General features: G+C 46.4%; 1 protein-coding gene across 1 annotated transcript in view; it reads right to left on the bottom strand.

The window, feature by feature from the left end:
- Window positions 1-18,999, bottom strand: part of LMAN2 (lectin, mannose binding 2) — a 586,231-nt gene that overhangs the window by 493,233 nt on the left and 73,999 nt on the right. Inside the window, exon 4 of the mRNA XM_044069435.1 lies at window positions 6,091-6,170. Within this exon, the coding sequence (XP_043925370.1) occupies window positions 6,091-6,170 (80 nt within the window). The remainder of the gene's footprint in view (window positions 1-6,090; window positions 6,171-18,999) is intronic.

The following is an 18,999-nucleotide window of genomic DNA, read 5'->3' as shown; positions in this document are numbered from 1 at the left end:
TATAGAACATTTCTGGAATTAACAAAGATGTTAAGTACTCACCATAACGTTCCATCTGAGTAGGTAAACTTCATTTGTCAACAACCTGTGGGTTTCGGATCCGAGCCGGCAGCATGCCAAGCAAAAGATCCGAGCTCCAAGCCCCTCCCCCTACCCATACTATACTGCAACCTCCTTTCAAACCTCAGATCGAGTTTGCCACTCCACACGTGACACCAACAAACTAAAACCGGAGATCCCTGAACCAAGGACAAACCTTAAGCTCGTGAACTCCGAACATCGAGCTCAGCAAAAATAATCGCCATGGTAAGGGGGAAGGAGAGCGGGACGGCTGCTGACAAATGAAGTTTACCTACTCAGATGGAACGTTATGGTGAGTACATAACTTCTTTATCTGAAGTAGTTAACTTCATTTGATCAGCAACCTGTGGGACAGAGTCCCCAGCTACCCGAAATCTTGGGAGGCCCTTAAGGAAGGATACTCCGGAGCACTGCAGAGCCAAAGGAAGCCCTTCCTCTAGACACCAAATCCAGTTTATAATGAGTAATAAAGGTGAGAGAGGACGCCCAGGTAGCCGCTGAGCAAATGTCATCCAGACAAACTCTAGACCAGAATTCTGCTGACGTTGCCATAGAACTTGTAGAATGAGCATGAACTCCTACTGGTTCTGGTAAACCAAGCTCTCTATATGCTTGTAGGATACAAAGGGAAATCCAACTAGCGAGAGTCACCTTTGAAACTGGTTTCCCTAAAAAAGGCTTAGCAAAGGAAACAAAAATTTGATCAGATTTATGAAAGATCGTCGTCCTGTGCAAATAAAAACGTAACTGCCTGTGAACATCCAGCAAATGAAGTTTGTATTCCCCTTTGTTCTGAAAATTAGGGAAAAAGATAGGCAAATTAATAGATTGACTAATGTTGGTCTCAGAAGCAACTTTAGGGAATAAAGAAGGATTAGTCCCGAGAGACACCCTGTCCTTATGAAACACAAGATATGGGGGTTTCAAACAAAGAGCCTGAAGCTCCGACACTCTCCTGGCTGAGGTGATAGCTACCAGAAAAGCCGTCTTCCATGACAAGAATTTTAAGTTAACTGATGCCGAGGGCTCGAAAAGGAGGCGTAACTAAGGCCTGAAGAACCGCAGTCAGATCCCACGGCGGGGACAGATTCTTAATAGGTCCCAGAAGAAAAGTGCCTTTCAAAAAAGTCTTACAAATTCTGGCAGCAGCGAGAGCCTAAATTGTCCCCTACATGGAAATGAGAAATAGCCGCCAGCTGGACGTTCACTGTGGAAAAGCTGGCTCCTTGCTGGAAGATATCAGACAAAAAGTCTAATACCGCTGGTATCGGAGCGGTAAAAGGATCCAGATTTCTCTGTGAAGGCCAAATGGAGAAACGTCTCTATTTGCTACAGTAAATTTTCCTGGTAGAGGATTTATGTTCTGCAACCAAGATAGATTTAACAGAAGAGATGAGATACCGGGAGTCCTAGCAGCTAGTGGAACTGGAGCAGCCAAGCTAGTGGAACTGGAGCAGCAAAGCTGTGAGCTTCAGGCTGTTCAGATTCGGAGGAAGCATTCCCGAGGGATGACGAATCAGATCTGGAATGGGATCCAAAATCCAAGGTGGAGCTATGAGATGAGACCATAGGCAGGGGAACCAGACTTGAGGCCAGAATGGGGCTATGAGGATCATTCTGCTACCCAACTGGCGAGCTTTCTGTAAGAATTTTGTCATGAGCGGGGGATATGCATAAAGAAGACCGGGTGGCCAAGCATGAACAAGAGCGTCTCTGGGGGCTTCTCCCGTCGGGGGGGATTAGAGCAAAAAACTCGCTGCACTTTGCATTGGATGGCGATGCGAAGAGATAGCAGCAAGGCTGACCCCACTTGAGGAAGATCTGTTCCGAGGGTTCAGAGACCACTCGTAGGAAGAAAGGATAGTTCTGTTCAATTTGTCTGCCAAGATGTTGGACCGACCCAGAATGTGCGTTGCTATCAGAAAGCAGCTGGTAGAGATCACCCATTCTCAGACTCTCATGGCTTCTCGACAAAGGGGATAAGACTTGGTTCCCCTATGTTTGTTAATTTACCAGACCACTGACGTATTGTCTGACTGGATCGCAATAGTTCCCAGAGGAAGATAAGCATGAAAGGCCTGCAACGCTAGAAGGACCGCTCTCATCTCTAGAAAATTTATATGCAGAACGGTCTCGCTTTGAGTCCACGTGCCTTGAACGGTCCTGCCCAAACAGTACCCCCCCCCCAGGCGGGAGGCGTCCGTGGTCACCGTGGCTTGGTGTTGGGGGTGCAACAAAAGGACGTCCCTCCTGCAAATTCCGGGATCGGAGCCACCACGTAAGAGAATTTCTGCACACACTGTTCAGAGGGATTCGAAAATCTAGAGGTTGATAAAGTATCGACTGCTGAACTTGCAATGTCCACTGCAGAATTCTTATATGCAGACGAACACAAGCGATCAGGTTGATGGCTGCTGCCATGGACCGTAAGGCTCTCAGGACTAATTCTGCTCCAATTAAGTCTAACACCTGAACGGGTTGAAGGGAAGACTTCCTGAGATTTATGGTAATCCCCAGCAGAGGTGATATCTGGAGAAATAAATCTCTGGCTAGTAAGAGTAGATGCCTGGTGAGGAGCCAGTCGTCCAGGTACAGAAAGACCTGAATGCCCTGAAGTCTCAGGTGGGCCGCTACAACTGCCATGACCTTGCTGAACACCCCGGGGCTGTGGTGAGACCGAAGGGTAGGACCCTGAATTGATAATGACTGGTCCCTAGCCGAAAGTGGAGGAACCTCCTGGATCGCCTGTCAATCAGGATATGGTAGTACGCATCCTTGAGGTCTATCGAGCACTACCAGTCTTCCTCCTGCAGGAAGGGCAGGATGGATTGAAGCGTGACCATCCGGAACTTTTCACTGGCAACTAACAGGTTCATTGTTGATAGGTCGAGAATCTGCTTTAGGTCCCCCGTCTTTTTTGGCACCTAAAAGAAACTGGAAGAGATGCCTGATCCAGACTGGTCTGGGGGCATCTGTTGGATGGCTCTTTTTTCTAGCAGCTTTTGTAATTCCAATGCCGCGGCCTCCCTCTGAGCAGGTGGGACGTCCGGGAGGCGCCTTGTGTAAGAGGGCTTGTTTGTGAAGGGAATAGAATAGCCTCTGGATATTATTCGAAGCACCCAGCGATCTGTTGTGATGGACTCCCATTGGGCTAGGTGCATCGAAAAACGTCCCCTGACTGCCTCCAGAGAGGAGCAGTCAGGCAACCCCTCAGGGTTGCTGTGTGGGTCGATCTGAAAAAGGTTCCCGTGACCCGAAGTTCTTCGCCCCCCCCCCCCCACCTCTGGGGGAGGAGGAGTCCTGAGCGTTCCGGGACTGCTGAGTTTTCCGGAACCACAGCTTCTTTTGCCCTCGCTGGTTCCTGGAAAAGGACTTTTGAGGGTTAGAGAAGCGGATCCTGATGGCTGATAGCGTTTTCCTGTCTTTCTCGCTCTGGACAAACGTACTGCCAACAGTCTTCCCAAACAGGGTCGAACCGAAGGGTGCGTTAGCGAAGGACACCTTGAAGGGTTCTGAGAAATCACAAAGACAGAGCCAGGCGTGACGCCTTAAGGCGATGCCAGACCAGCTAGCCCTAGAGTCTCCCTCGGTGGCGTGAGAGAGTAAACGCATGGACGTATTGGATACAGACTTGAATGTGGCCATACGAGCCGTGAAGGTCCATGTATCCTCGGCCGACATGGACTCCGGGGTAGACTCTGCGTACTCTTTAACAAGGTCCCGCTGCAAGCGAACTATGTGGGTCAAGTAATTCAGTGCCCTTATAGTAAAGGTAGCTGAAGCAAAAGTCCGCTTTCCAAGACGATCCATCTCCCTGGACTCCTTGTCTGGGGGGTGGACCGAGTAACTTTCCTGGGTGAGTTCCTTTTTTGTGGCCACCGCCACCACCATGGCATCAACCGGGGAACCTTTGCTCCAAGATCATCTATCTGCCAGGGGGGCTAAATATTTTGTCGGGCCTTTTGGGTATTGGCTCCACAGTGTCCGGCTCCTTCCAAGCTCTGGTGGTGATAAAGTCCACCAGAGGGTCGGCTGGGGGGGACACCCAAGAGGTAGATGGGCCTGTGTCTAATGCCTCCAGGAATAACGACTCATCAGAGGAAGGTTTTTGGGCGGGACCCCCCCCCCTCTGGCTAAGGATTTCCATAATGTCTCTGAAGGAGATGTCTTCGGGGGGGATTTGGGGGAACCTTCCCCTTCCACCAAGTCGGTATCCTCAGTGAGGGACTCGGGGGAGTCCAAGTGCCTCCTTTTACACTGGCATTTGTGAGGAACCTCCTCGGGTGGACTCTCTGGGGAGGGGTCACAAATGGTTTTGTGTTCCTCCAGGGGAACTGGCTGGGGCGCAATAGACACAGGCTGTCCCTGGGGGGACTGGATGACGGAAGACAAGCACAACTGCGAGGGGGCAGGGATGGACCCCGAGGAAAGAGTGAAGGGTCTCGATCCTTCAGAGAGAACCCTCTCCACAATGAACGCCGAAGGAGAACCGGCTTCCCTGAAAATGGTAGTGAGGGTAGCCGCAACCCTCGGATCCGGCGAAGGGATCGGAGACGAAGTTGGTACGGCCGGACCCAAAGGGACGGTATGCCCTGACCACAACGGAGCCGATGACACACTCATCCCCTTGGATCCGATGCCCAACTCGCGGCTCCGAGAGCTCGGGTCCGAAAGTGGATCAGACAGACTCAAGGGCATGGCTGGCGTCGAGGCCGAAGGTACCATCGGCGCCAACCCCCTGACTCCGGAGCTCCTCGGATCCATAGACTCAGAGATCAGATGGTGGATCTGAGAAGGAGCTATCGGGGTGAAAAACAGACCCAAACTCCCCACACCGAGGGGGGGGGCAGCAACACCCCCATCTACAGTTGAGTTTGTATAAACCTTCACATCATCCGATCCATGTCTGCTTCAGAGATGCTCAGAGTCGATCTCAAGGACGCCACCAACGCCGGCCGGGAGAGCCGACGTGAAGACGACCTTGAGGGTGGTCTAGCCTCCTCCTCCGGCTCCGGAGAAAAACATGGTGAACGAAGCTGAGGAGAGGATGGCCTGGTAACAGGAGACAAAATCACCTTAGCGGGAGGGGCCATTGGATCCAACTCGGCCTGCCACTTGCGGCCCTTCTCTCTATCTCTATCTTTTTCCTTTTCTGAATGTCTGTCTCCCTGTATTTTTCTTTCATTCTCTCTTTCTTGGCCCTCTCTCTCTCCCTGTGACAAGGTGGGAGGGTGAGTCCCGGACAAGGGGGGAGGAGGGCCGGAAGGCTGGACAGCCACAGCCATGGCTGGTGAAGAAGCTGTGGAAGCAGAAGAAGCAGAAGTTGATTCAGCGGGTAGAATACCCGCCAGAATTAACTTGCTCCTGCGATCCCGCAGGGCTCGGGGGTTGAAGACCGCACAGATTTTGCAGCCGGATGACAAATGAGGCACCCCCAAGCAAACTACACACACAGAGTGTGACCGTCAGCTGGTGACAGCTTGCGGCCACACTCTGTGCACTTAGAGAAAGTCACTTTCTGACTTTCCGACACAGTAAACGGACACACACACACTACGGGCGGGAAGGGGGCCTACACTGACAGAAAGTTAACAACTTTCAAACTACAAAATGAAAATATCTACCGAGGAAGGAAACTCATAGTGAGAGGTCAACTAATAATTATCAATAAAAATAACAAAGGGGCACACACAGACCAAAACATTTAGAAAATCCTGACAAACTTGCCTGGAGCTCAAGAATCCTGTGCTGGCAAAGCCACGGCAAACAAGATCTGGGGATTGGAAAGAGGTTGCAGTGTAGTAGGGGGGAGGAGCTTGGAGCTCGGATCTTTTGCTTGGTATGCTGCCGGCTTGGATCAGTGTCGGATCCGAAACCTACAGGTTGCTGATCAAATGAAGTTAACTATTTCAGATACAATCTTTTGTGGAGCTTAACTGTGAAAAACAATTTTTATATAAATGTTAAAATCTTAACACTGAAATCTTTTCAACAAAATATTTTACTTACATCTGTTACTTCATCATTAGGATAGGTGTCCACAAACACTGCCAAGCCATGAAAATTATCTTTGCTACCAAAGACTGGTCCTGAAAAAACAAAAAATGTAATACTTCAGTTTTCTAGTGGAATCTGCCATTAAGCATTCCAGCTGTGTTCATGTTTCTATACAGCACCTACATGGCACTGAAAAACTTATTTATGGTGCAAAGTTTAAGCAAAGCAATTCCACTTTATAGGGAGAAAAAAGTCTACAGTGCTAGGATATGAACAACAGACACCAGCACAAGTAACATCACAATACTCTGCCTTACACTTCTTACTGCCCTTATTTTCAACTCCACAAGAAATAATTTTTTGAGACGGATGTAATTTAACACAAATCAAGAAAGTTAATGGTAATTTACTTTCATACAAAATGGTAAGCTACCCATTTCCATTTCCTATACAACAAAAGCTATATAAGAAATCTTGAAATTGTAAAATAAGCTGCAAGACAAGCTGCTCTCTCTTTACAATCAAACAAATGGCAATTAGGTTGTCAAGAAAAAACACACATTTCACTATCAGTAAACTACCACCATAAAATGCACCCAACATATTTTCCACTGCACCTCTTGACCGGTTTAACTCATTCTATTGGGTGGCACTACTATCAACTTATGCAGATGCTTCAAAGCTCAGTAAAAAGAAAATTCAAGGGTTACACAACCAACAAAGGATCCAGGCTCAACCATAACTTTAATTTAAGGTCTGCAATGAAAGTTTATCTCCTGACTGCCACCAATCAAAGGCAATACCCAAGAACAAGTCAAAATCTGAAGGACTGAATGTAAAGCACTGAAAAGTACAACACAAATGATAGTGTGGCAAGCAGTAAGTGAATTATGCATGTAACTCATCCAAAAGAAATTTCTACAAGTACAACCAGACAGAACTTAATAAGGGAAGGTGAAAACTCTCAAAAACATTTAAAATGTTCCCAGTCTCATGGACAGGTTTGACAACTGCTATGTTTGCTTTTCTCCTATGGGAGATGGTTTTTAAGAGACAGACAAGCTACAGCAGTGCTACCCCATCTGAGCTGATGTTTGACAAATGCAGATTTTGTCACAAGCCATTTATGAAATTAAGTCTTGCTACCTTCAGTTCAAGCTTCTGCAAAGGAAACTACAGTTGTTGGGTAACAGTGCCTTTTTTAGGCAAGGTTCAAATGACAAATTCACCACCGTAAAGTACAGTTTTGTACCTACCATAAATGTAGATGTCCGATAGGTATGCATCTGCAGTCATAACATATGGGTTGTCCTGCCTCAGGCAGCCCTTCGGTCGGCCGGATTCCAAAGTCTGGGTCTGGCCTCGGCTAATGTCGCACTTTCCCCGACGTCAGAGCGTCTGGGGTATAAAAGCATCAGCCAACGCCATTTTCCTCAGTTTTTCTTGCCCCAGATGCCAGGTGCCCTCTAGGAAGGCTAAATTTGGATAAAAGCAATAAAGATCCAAACATTTGCAAAATTATGTATATACAAACAAATACACCATAATAGATTCCCCCAACTAGCTAAAAGAGGGGTAAGCACCCTAGGAGTACCACAGAGGGGTAGGAGGGAGGGAGGGAGGGTAATCCTGACTGCAGATGCATACCTATCGGACATCTACATTTATGGTAGGTACAAAACTGTACTATGTCCTTCAAGGATGCATCTGCAGTCATAACATATGGGTAGAATACCATAGCCAATCTGGGGGAAGAGGTACTAAGAAAAGGATGGTGTAGTTAGGATCCCCTACAGGACTGCAGTAGCAAAGCCTGCTCTGGATCTGGAGTATAAAGGCAGATTGTAATGTTTGGCAAATGTATGCACGGAGCTCCAAGTAGCAGCTTCTAAAATGTCCTTGGTAGCCACCCCTCGTAGGAAGGCTGTAGTGGTGGCCGTGGCCCTTGTGGAATGAGGCCTGATGTTTGCAGGAACTGTCGTTCCATGAAAGGAGTAACAAAAACGAATGCAATTTCCTATCCATTTTGAAATTGTCTGTTTGGAAATTGCTTTACCTTGCACCCCACTAGCATATGCTACAAATAGTTGGTCAGTTTTTCTGCTACCTTTAGTTCTGTCCAAGCAGTAGCGTAGTTGTCTGTGTATGTCCAGGGTGTGCAGAAGTTTTTCCCCTCTATTCTGTGGATTTGGGAAGAACGTAGGCAAGTGAATAGCTTGGTTTAAGGATACTCTAGATACCACCTTTGGCATAAAAGTAGGACTGGTTCTTAGTGAGACTCTGTCCTGATGGAAAATAAGAAATGGCTGTACTGCCATTAATACTTGTAACTCAGATACTCTTCTTGCTGAAGTTATTGCCAGAAGGAATGCAGTTTTCCAAGACAGAAACTGTAGATCCGCTGATGCTGCTGGTTCAAAAGGAGGAAGTGTTAGTTTCTCCAACACAAAGTTGAGATTCCAAGCCGGTAGAGGAGGTTTTCTTGGAGGTTTAATATTTTTTATCCCTCTCAGAAATTGCCTGAGGAGAGGGTGTGAGAAGAAAGGTGGATCCACATTGTATTCTGCTGAAATTGCTGAGGCATGAATCTTAATGGAGGAGTAGGACAGGCCATCGTGGAACAGTTCTGCTAAGTATTCCAGAATATGTGTCATGCTTGCCACTGTCACATCTGAGCCTTTTGATGTGTTCCAAATGAGGAATCTTTTCCATTTAGCTGAGTATGTCTTTCTTGTGGAAGGGCGGCGAGCTTCCATGATAATGTCCTTCACCCTCTGTGATAAAACATTCTGATTGGATTTTAAGGAATTTTCCAGGCAGTTAGCTGCAATGTTTTCAAGTTGGGATGCATGATCTTGTAATTGTTCTGCGTCAGAAGAAGAGGCCATAGGGGGAGAGGCCATGGTTTTGTCTGTGACATGCTCCTCAATAGTGGATACCAGTGTTGCCTTGGCCAGTCTGGAGCTATCAGAATCACTCTTGGCTGTTCCTCCCTGATCTTCAGTAGAACCTTGTACATTAATGGGAGAGGTGGGAAGGCATATACTTTTAGAGCCTTCCAGCTGAAAGAGAGAGAATCCACCCTCCGAGCTTGTGGGTGGTATGTCCTTGAGCAAATGTCTTCAGTTGAGGGGGGAGGCGAACAGATCTATCTCCGGCATTCCCCATGTCTTTGCTATGAGTTGGAAGATGTCTGGGTGCAGCATCCATTCGTGTGCATCCATGGTAGTTCTGCTTAAGCTGTCTGCCAGTGTGTTCTCTTTTCCTGGCACGAACTGGGACTGTAGTTGGATATTGAGTTTCAGGCATAGTTCCCATAGATTCATAGCCAGCCGGCATAGGGGATAGGAGTGTGTGCCTCCCTGCTTGTTTATGTACCACATGACCGTGGTGTTGTCTGTCCTTATTAACAGATGGCCTTGATGGAGGAAGGGTTTGAAAGCCTCGATTGCATGCATCACTGCCAGCATTTCCTTTTGTTTATGTGCATGCGTAGCTGCCCTTGAGACCATAGGCCTTGGATACATTTGCCCTCCATGTGTGCTCCCCATCCTCGGTCTGAAGCGTCCGTGGTGATGGTTTGTTTTGTTTTTGGTTTGTTGAAAGGCAACCCTCTGTTGGACTGGCAGGCCTGAGCCCACCACAGGAATTCCTTTTGAAGGCAAGGAATGACTGGTATCAAGGTTTCTAAACTGTGACTGTGTTGAGACCATACACTCCTTAGGTACCCTTGTAATTTTCTCATATGCAGCCTGGCCTGTGGTATCAGAAGTATGTAGGATGCCATGTAACCCAGGGCCTGCAGGATTTTCCTTGCAGTAAGCTGAGTTTGTCTTGTCAGAATCATGAAGTAATCCGGAAGTTGTTTTTGTTTTTCTTCTGTGAGAAAGGCCATTTGGGTGTTTGTGTCCAGATCTGCACCCAAAAAGGTTATCCTTTGGGATGGAACAAGTCTTGACTTTTGGATGTTGACTGTGTATCCCAAGGCCTGTAGCAGGTGGATGGCACAGGCCAAGTCCTTTATCAAATTTCCCTTGTTGTCCACTTGTATAAGGCAGTCGTCCAGGTATGGGTAGATTTGAATCCCCTGTAGTCTGCAGTGCGCAATTACTGATGCCAGGCATTTCGTGAATACTCTGGGCGCAGTAGATAAGCCAAAGGGCAATGCTGAGAATTGATAATGCTCTGATCCTGCAAGAAATCCGAGGTGTCTTCTGCAACTTGGTCGAATAGGGACGTGCAGGTATGCCTCCTTGAGATCTAGAGTCACCAGCCAAGACTCCTTGCCCAACATGGGAAGAAGTTGCTGTAGGGTCAGCATCTTGAATTTTGGCACAATGAGATAAGCATTGCGTGCGGACAGGTCGAGAATAGGCCTCCATTGATTTTCTTTTCTTGGCACAAGGAATAGTCTGGAGTAAAATCCTTGGCCTTGTTCTGAAAGTGGTACCTTTTCTATAGCTCTCATTTGAAGCAAGTTGTTGATCTGCTTTAAAGCCTCTGCCCTCTGATTTGGTGGTAGGCTTGGCATTCCATTTCTTTTTGGCAAAGTGTGGAAGTGGAACCTGTATCCTTTGTCTATTATTTGCAGTGTCCATGTGTCCCTTGTAATATAATGCCAGTTTTTTGAGAATAAAGCAAGCTTTCCGCCCAAGGGTGCTTCCAGTTGAGCCCTGGTAGGCGGAATCAGAATAAAGTCATTGAACCTGTCCTGGTGTAGTAGTTGTTGTTGCTGCTGCTGCACTACTCCTCTGGTTGGCAGGCTGCCACTGACGGCCTCTGTAGAAGCCCTTCGATTGGCCTCTGCCTCTGGGGCGTCTGTTCCTGCCTCTCTGGGCTCTGTCCGAGTCTGGAAAGGACCAATTCTTAGTAGGCCAGTTTCTGCTGAATCTCGGAGGTTGTACTTGCAGGAAATCCTTAACTGTCTGCACAGATTTTGCCTTTTCTTCAAACTTTTTTAAGACCTCCTGAGCAGAGGAGCCAAATAAATTTTTTCTCCAATGGAGCATCCAGGAGTTTAGCTTTAACATGGTCTGGCAAAGATTGTTCCTTCAACCAGGCATGCCTACGAATAACTGCCCCAGTCATAGCTGACCTAAATGAAGCCTCCAATGCATCATAGCCACATTTTAAGAAATGATTACTAACCTGCTGAGAGTTGTGTACCAAATCCTGAAGGGATTTACGGTCAAGGGGTTCAGCAGAAGAAAGTTTCTTATTCAGTTCATCTAACGAATACTCTTGATACTGTACCATATGAAATTGACAATTTAATGCCCTGGCGGAAAGAGTTGCATTAGTATATACCTTCTTTCCCCATCTCTCTAAAGCTCTAGACTCTCTTTCAGAGGGTAGTGGATTTTTGGCAGTGGCAGCCGCAACTCCTTTAGGGCCCTGAGCAATAGTTTCTGGGTCTGCCGAATGGGCTTTATACAAATGGAAATGTGAATCCGGGACCCTGTAATATCTATCAGGTTTGGCAGGGGCCGGAGGGAGAGTATCAGGGGCTGAGCTGACATCATTGTACACATCATCAATTACAGTCAAAACAGGAGGTATAGCTAAGGGCCTATGTTGAGGCAAATGTAAAAAGGTCCTTAATCTTTTTCTGGAATCAGAGAATTCCTGACCTTGCCATTGGAAATGCTCTCTCATGGAGTGTAAGGTCTCACCAAAAGAAAACTCTTCAGGAGGGGAGGCCGAAGGGATAGATTCCTCAGCATCAGAATCCTCATAGGGCGAATAAGCCCTCTCTTGGTGGTCTGACAAGTCAGATCCATCAGTGGACTCATCAGAAGAGTGTGGGTCAGAGGGGTCAGCCCTGGGCCTTTTGTCAGGTGGAGGGTGAGAGGCCCTTTCAGGGTGAGGTTGTGAACCTCTAATCAAAGAAATAAGGTCCTCAGCAAGGCTGAGGATCTGGGAACTAGAGGAAGGCCTCTGGGAGGTAGATTTGGGAGGCAAAGCTTTAGAAAGTTTAGCAGCCTTAGCCCTAGAAAAAGCCTTAATGGACATGGAAGCAGGGGGCCTAGCTGCCCCATGTGCAGGAGTAGAAATGTCCAAAGGAATGGTGTCGGACAATTCCTGGGCACTGGTTTCGGTAGGTATCTCGGTAGCCGACTCAGCCGGGGCCTCCTGGGCCACGGTGGTCGGTTGAATGATTTCGGAAGGAGGAAACTCCGCGGACTCGGTTTCAGCCAAAACCGAGACACTCACGGTAGGCCTTACCGTGGTTTCAGCCGAAACCACGGGCCGCGAGTGACGGTCCTTGTCCTTTCGTTTTTTCACCAAATGCAAAGTCGGAGTCTCCGACAGCATTTTATATGCAAAAGTGGCCCCAAAAAATTCCTCTGCAAACTCCAACCGACGTCTAAGAGTTCGTCGGTTGAAGGAAGCACAGGCTGAACAGGCCGATACGTCGTGGTCTGGGCCTAAGCAAGGAAGGCAGTAGGAATGGAAATCCTTATGAGGTATTTGTTTCCCACAAGTTAAACAATTATTTACTTTGTCTGACATCGGCTGAGGCAAGAAAGAGTCCCCAACGGGGTACTTAGCTTTTTCGAAGTCTTCGGTAGCTGAATTCACTGGAACTGACCGACCGACACTTGCGAACAGCTTCTGTCGGCTGATGCTTTTATACCCCAGACGCTCTGACGTCAGGGAAAGTGCGACATCAGCCGAGGCCAGACCCAGACTTTGGAATCCGGCCGACCGAAGGGCTGCCTGAGGCAGGACAACCCATATGTTATGACTGCAGATGCATCCTTGAAGGACATCAGGTACAAGCAAGCAAAATCTGAGGGTAATGCGACTCGATGCTTGAAGTCTAAACCTCAAAATGCATTCACTCGTGGCACTCCTTAAAATGGAGAACACTCACATCTGTGCAGTGACAGAGACCTGGTTCAAGGCTCGAGAGAGCACCCCTGCATTACCAGGCTATAATTCATACCACACCTTTTGGCCACCTAACCTGGACCGAAACACTAAAGGTGGAGGCGTGTCCATATTCATTAAGGATATCCACACCTCCAGGCTAGTTGCTCAGCATAATGCATCTGAGATTATCCAAGTGCAACTAACTCTGGGCAAGACCGCAATCCAAACTGTAACTTGCTACAGATCCCCCACCATGCCCCAGGATTCCCACTCCTCACTTCTTGATACACTAGAAAATATTAGGGTACAACCCAACACCCTAATAATGGGTGATTTCAACCACCCCACCATTAACTGGGAAAACTACTCATGTACCAACTCTTTTGCTCAAAAGTTTTCTGGAATTCATAAATTCCAACGCCTTGGATCATTTATGCACTCCCCACCACAGGCAGCAATATCCTAGACCTGGTCATTACCAACATGGGCGACCGGTGTTCCCACACCAGAAGTCATTTCCTCATTGGTCAGATCCGACCACAAGCTAATCAGCCTGGACATACACATCCCACCCCTACCCCTCATTAGGGAAGCCACCATAAAAAATTTCCCCAAAGCCAACTTCACGCTTCTTAAGAAGTGGCAAACTTCACGACACCCATGCAGGTGGACAATAGAGGTATGACTGTTGAATCCTACACAAATGCACTTTATAAGCACTTACACAAGTGCATGGATCGTGCTATCCCTAACAGAACCAAGATGCTAGCCTCCAAAAAAAAGGAAGCCAATCTGGTGGTCCCCTGCCATACAAAAACTCTACAGCAGAAGAAAGAAATTGTTGCAAAAAAGAGCAAAATTCCATGACTGGAAGAACTCCCTGGTCAGCCTCAGTAAGAAGCTGAGATCCCTCATAAAATCCTCCAAAGCTAGTTATGAAAACAAAATCGCCACTGATTCTAAAGACAACCACAAAGCATTCTATAGCTATGTCAAGAATTTCAATGGCAACACTCAGATCTGCTCTGAGTTACAGCACAATGGCACTAAATACACAGAACTAACCGATATTGCCAACATCCTGGCAGATAGGTTCAGTGCTAACTTTACCCCACCCCCACCCCCTAAAGGGCCCATCTCTATACCTGAAGAATGCAAAGTTTCTGTAATCACAACTGCACAGGTAAAAAACACACTTTCCAAAACCAAGAACACAGCATCCATGGGACCTGAAAACATCCCAGGCTGCACTCTACATGAACTACAGAATTAACTGGCCCTCCACCTAAGCACTATGTTCAATCATAGCCTCACCTCAGGCTTTGTGCTCACTGAATGGCGCATAGCGATGGTTATCCCACTCCACAAAGGGGGGAGCCACCACGGACCTTGGGAACTACTGCCCCATTAGCCTAACGAGCCTGGTCTGCAAGGCCATGGAACATATCATTGTGGAACTTAAAAACAAAGACATTGGTAATCTCCAAACTCTGGACCCCACCCAGTTTGGGTTTGTAAAAGGCAGATCAGGTCTCCTAAACCTGACTGACTTCTTTGAAGCGGTCACCAAAGCCGTAGATAAGGGTAAGGTGGTTCACACAGCCTATCTAGATCTTGCCAAGGCTTTTGGCACCATCCCCCACTATGGAATTATAGATAAACTCACTAAACTAGGTATAAATCCCTATGTCACAAGATGGGTTGCCAACTGGCTCACTGACAGAACCCACACTGTGAAAGTAAAAGACTCCAAATCCGACTTCAGACCAGTGACAAGTGGAGTACCGCAGGGTTCAGTCCTGGAAGGTCTTTGGCTAACGAAGTTCGCAGGTGACTGCAAACTAGGAGCCATAATTGTAACTCCTAACAATGTGGACATCCTACAAAAGGTCCTCACTGAGATAGATGCCTGGTGTGAAACCCATGGCCTCAAGCTCAATGCTAAAACGTGCATTGTCATCCCCTTTGGTAAAAACTCTGTACCCTTGAGCTACCACATAGGTGGTAGTCTACTTACCACCGAAAGTGTGATAAGAGACCTTGGGACACAGGCTGACAGTAGTCTCTCCTTTGACAATCACATTGCCACAGTAGTTAGGAAATCGTTCTACGTGGCACATCTCATCACAAAAGGTATCTCATCCACGAAAAAAAAGAGGTCATTGTTACCCTCTACTCGTCACTCATTAGACCCATTATAGAGTAGAATGCCCCTTTTGGCATGTACCTCACAAGACATCTAAAACAATTGGAAAGGCCGCAGAAATACCTCACAAAGAGGATGGCCCCAAACAGATGCCCTACGCAGACCATCTCAAAAAACTCCAGCTTTACTCTGTCGCATATCGCCTACTCAGAGGGGATCTCTGCCTAACATACAAAGCTATGTCAAACCCAGAGCTGCTGGACATGCTCCACTTAAAGAAATCCTAATCCCTCCGAGCTACACACTCTAGGGATCTAAACCTTGTCACCCCAATAAACAGAGCATGCTGGAGGGATAGATTCCAGTCCCAGAGACTTCCCATACTCTGGAACAAACTACCTATCTATATCAAACAAAGCTCCTAATTAGCACTCTTCAAGAAAAATCTTGATTGGGTGGGAAATTAGGAAATTCACCCAGAGGATCACCTCTGTGGCTCTGCTCAACAGGGGTACATGAAAATAATTTTCTTTGGTGGTGAAAGCCAGGGTACCTTTTTGAGTAGGCTTCTATAGGCCCTAGGGCCGACAGCCTAGTACCTACCTATGAACAAGAGATGTATAAATAGATCTCTGTTGCAGCATTCTTTACAAATGGGAATTTATCCAGCCAAGGACACTGCACATCTAGACAATTTAAAAGATCATGCACCTCCCCTGTGCACTGTAGATGTCTGCCCTTAGAATGAGAGGACATGCCAGTATAAGAGAGATATATGGATGTGCTAAAACTCAGAGCTTTCTTGCCTTACAATAGGAGGGTGAAGCATATAGCTCAGACATGCTAGATAGAAAAGGAAAATGGCTACTCCATCCCAGCAAAGAAGAAATCATTTACGGGATGGAGGGAGGGTATTGCTACTGCAATAGTGATATATTTGAATATCTACAGTTGTAAGTTATCTGCACAACTGTACTACGTTCGTCATTTTGTTTTCTATACAGATAGCACAATTGCCAAAGCTCAAGAAGAGAGGCAGTATGGAGCAAACTCACAGTCCAGAATTCCCTGTAGAACAGCCCTAGTGAAACCAGTCCCTATTCTGTATTAAAAAAAAAAAAAAATTCCAGATTACAATGATCAATAAATGTCTAAGCATGGGACCAAATAGCTGATTCAAAAATGGAAGTTCTTGCAGGGGCAGATACTCCAGTAAAAATAAGTCTTCATATTCTTAGGAGGATTTTTGCCATCAAGAGAATAGCAGAACTGAATGGAAAGGGAGAGCCATTCAGAGACAGTTTAGAAAATAGATAACCCTTACATTCTTAACCTTTTTATATCTTATTAGTATTCTTGGTGGACTGTAATATGAAAGCGCAGACCCTTACGTTTATTCAACCTTTCTTAGTCTTTCATAACAAGGAGGGTCTGTACATAAGCCACTAAACCCAGGTCACCCAGCCCAGCCACCCCATTCCACTTCTAACCAAAGACCCCAAAGCTACCCAATTTAATTTACACTTCATTCAAACAAAGTCTCCTGCCTCACAGGCAATCCCCAACCCATTCCCCATACAACCCTCCCAACAACTTCCAGATACCCCTACAACAACACTCAGAATCCCTTGCATTTTAAATTAATTCAGCTCCTACTGCACCATAAAAAGACTGCTCCTGAAGTTAAAACCCACAATCTCCATTTTCTGGAGTATCACATTTCAGTTTTCGGTTATATACAAAGAGAAATAAATTGGTAGAGATAATAAATTCAACCGAACCCTGGTCTCCCCTTCACTCTCCTCAGATGCCAAACCAATTTGTCACTACAGATGCATCAGATTTAGCTTCAGGAGCAGTTTAAAGAGGGATGAAAGTGCAAGGCCTGTGGAATCCTTAAGACAAGCCGAAGCACATCAACTTAAAAAGATGCTGGTTGTAACCTACATCTTGAAGTCCCTACATCACCTTTGTTTCCCAGGACCTCTTCACGTGATTACATGCAATATCACAGTCATGTGGTATATCAACAAGCGGGGAGGTACAAGGTCGCACCCCCAATGTAGGCTAACAATGGCTCGAGAGTTAGCTCTTCAGCATTCCTTACTGTCCAAGCATGACACTTAGTGGCAGATAAGCTGAGCAAGACTAGAACAGAGAGTGAGGGGGTCATTCAGGAATTGGTCCAGTTTTGAGGAACACATCAAATAGCTCTGTTTGACTCCTTTCAAAACAAAAAACTAAACAAGCTTTGTTCCAGGGATCCTTGCAACCAAGCCAGGAAGACAGATGCATTTTCATTCCTTTACAAGGCAATGTTCCTTTATGCATTTCAAAACTTTTCACTGATATCCAGGGTAATTCTAAAGATTCAAAATATGCCTCCCCAAAAACTGGGGTGACCCTCTTTTGGTCCTGGCATGACTGATTCTCTCTTTTTATGGAAATGGCCAACTGCAATTACCACAAGCTTCCTCACATTGTGGATCTAGTCATACAAGACAGGAAGTATGATGCAGCCCAGGATCAATCCACTTCAACTGACTACCTGGATGATTGGATTCCAATACATTTTAGGCACTTATTTCATGAGGAAGTTCAGCAGGTACTAAAGCAAGCAAGAAAGCCTGCTACTAGAAAATCCGATGCTGGTAACTTGGAAGCGATTTTCTAGCTGGTGCCTAACCAATAACCAGGGTCTTTCAGGGATTCTATACCACCAGTGCTCAAATATATTTATGAGCGCTACTTTTCTCTGGTCTCTCTTATTCTTCTGTAAAGGTTTATTCTGTGGCCATTTCAGCCTGACTGCCTATGGATTCTCCCCTTTTTCTCTGTTTGTTGTGAAACAGTTTCCGAAAGATGTTTTACACAGGAGACCGCCTTATAAATAGTTGAGATCCCAGCAAAGTACAGTTGTGTACACTTACCATAAATGCAGATGATCGAGTGCATTCACTGTTGCAGTTATCACATTTGGGTTATCTGCTTGCAGTAGCCCTCAGTCGGCCGGATTATCAAAGTCTTGGGTCCTGTGTCGGTTGTTCTCATCTTCCATGATGTCAGGTAATCAGGGGTATAAAGCATGCAGCCGACGCCATTACATCAGTTGTTCTTGCCCCAGATGTCAGGTGCCCCCATAATGGGAAGCAATTATATACAAGGTTACACCTCCAACAAAAAAGCAAATACACCAAAAAGCTTCAAGTATAGTAAACAAGAATAGAGATATAGTCAATAGAAGTTAGGGGGCTGGAGGGAGGGTAACCAGGACTGCAACAGTGAATACACTTGAACATCTACATTTATGGCAAGTGAACACAACTGTACTATGTTCTTCGTGTTTCACTGTTGCAGTCATCACATTTGGGTAGATTCCCAAAGCTAAGGATGGGAGGAGGCATTTTGATAGCATTAGGACCAGCTATAAGGCCCTGCAAGACCGCAGTGGCAAAACCAGCTCTGGATTTAGAGAAAATTGACAAATGGTAATGCTTTGGGATAGGTTTTCCATGGTGCTTATAGCAGACATGAATGCAATGGCCTATCCATTTAGAAATGGTTTGCTTTGAAATGGCCTTCCCCCTTGGCTCCTGCTGCAAATGCCACCAGCAGCTGTTCAGATTTCCTTTGAGGTTTAAGTCCTATCCAAGTAAAATCTAAGTTGTCTGTGCACATCTAAGGAGTGCAGTATCCGTTCCCCTTTGTTCTGTGGATTAGAAAAGAAGGCTGGCAAATGAATGGACTGATTAAGAGCCACACTGGATACTACCTTGGGCATGAAGGAGGGATTGGTACTGAGGGACGCCCTGTCTGCATGAAAGATGATGAAAGGCTCCACTGCCATAAGGGCCTGTAATTAAGACACCCTTCTTGCTGAAGTGATTGCTAAAAGGAAG

The sequence above is a fragment of the Protopterus annectens genome, chromosome 4.part0, assembly GCF_019279795.1.
Source record: "Protopterus annectens isolate FY-2018-M chromosome 4.part0, PAN1.0, whole genome shotgun sequence".
Taxonomy (NCBI): domain Eukaryota; kingdom Metazoa; phylum Chordata; order Ceratodontiformes; family Protopteridae; genus Protopterus; species Protopterus annectens.
Note: the sequence above shows the minus strand (reverse complement) of the source record. Positions and strands in the feature narration are given on the sequence as shown.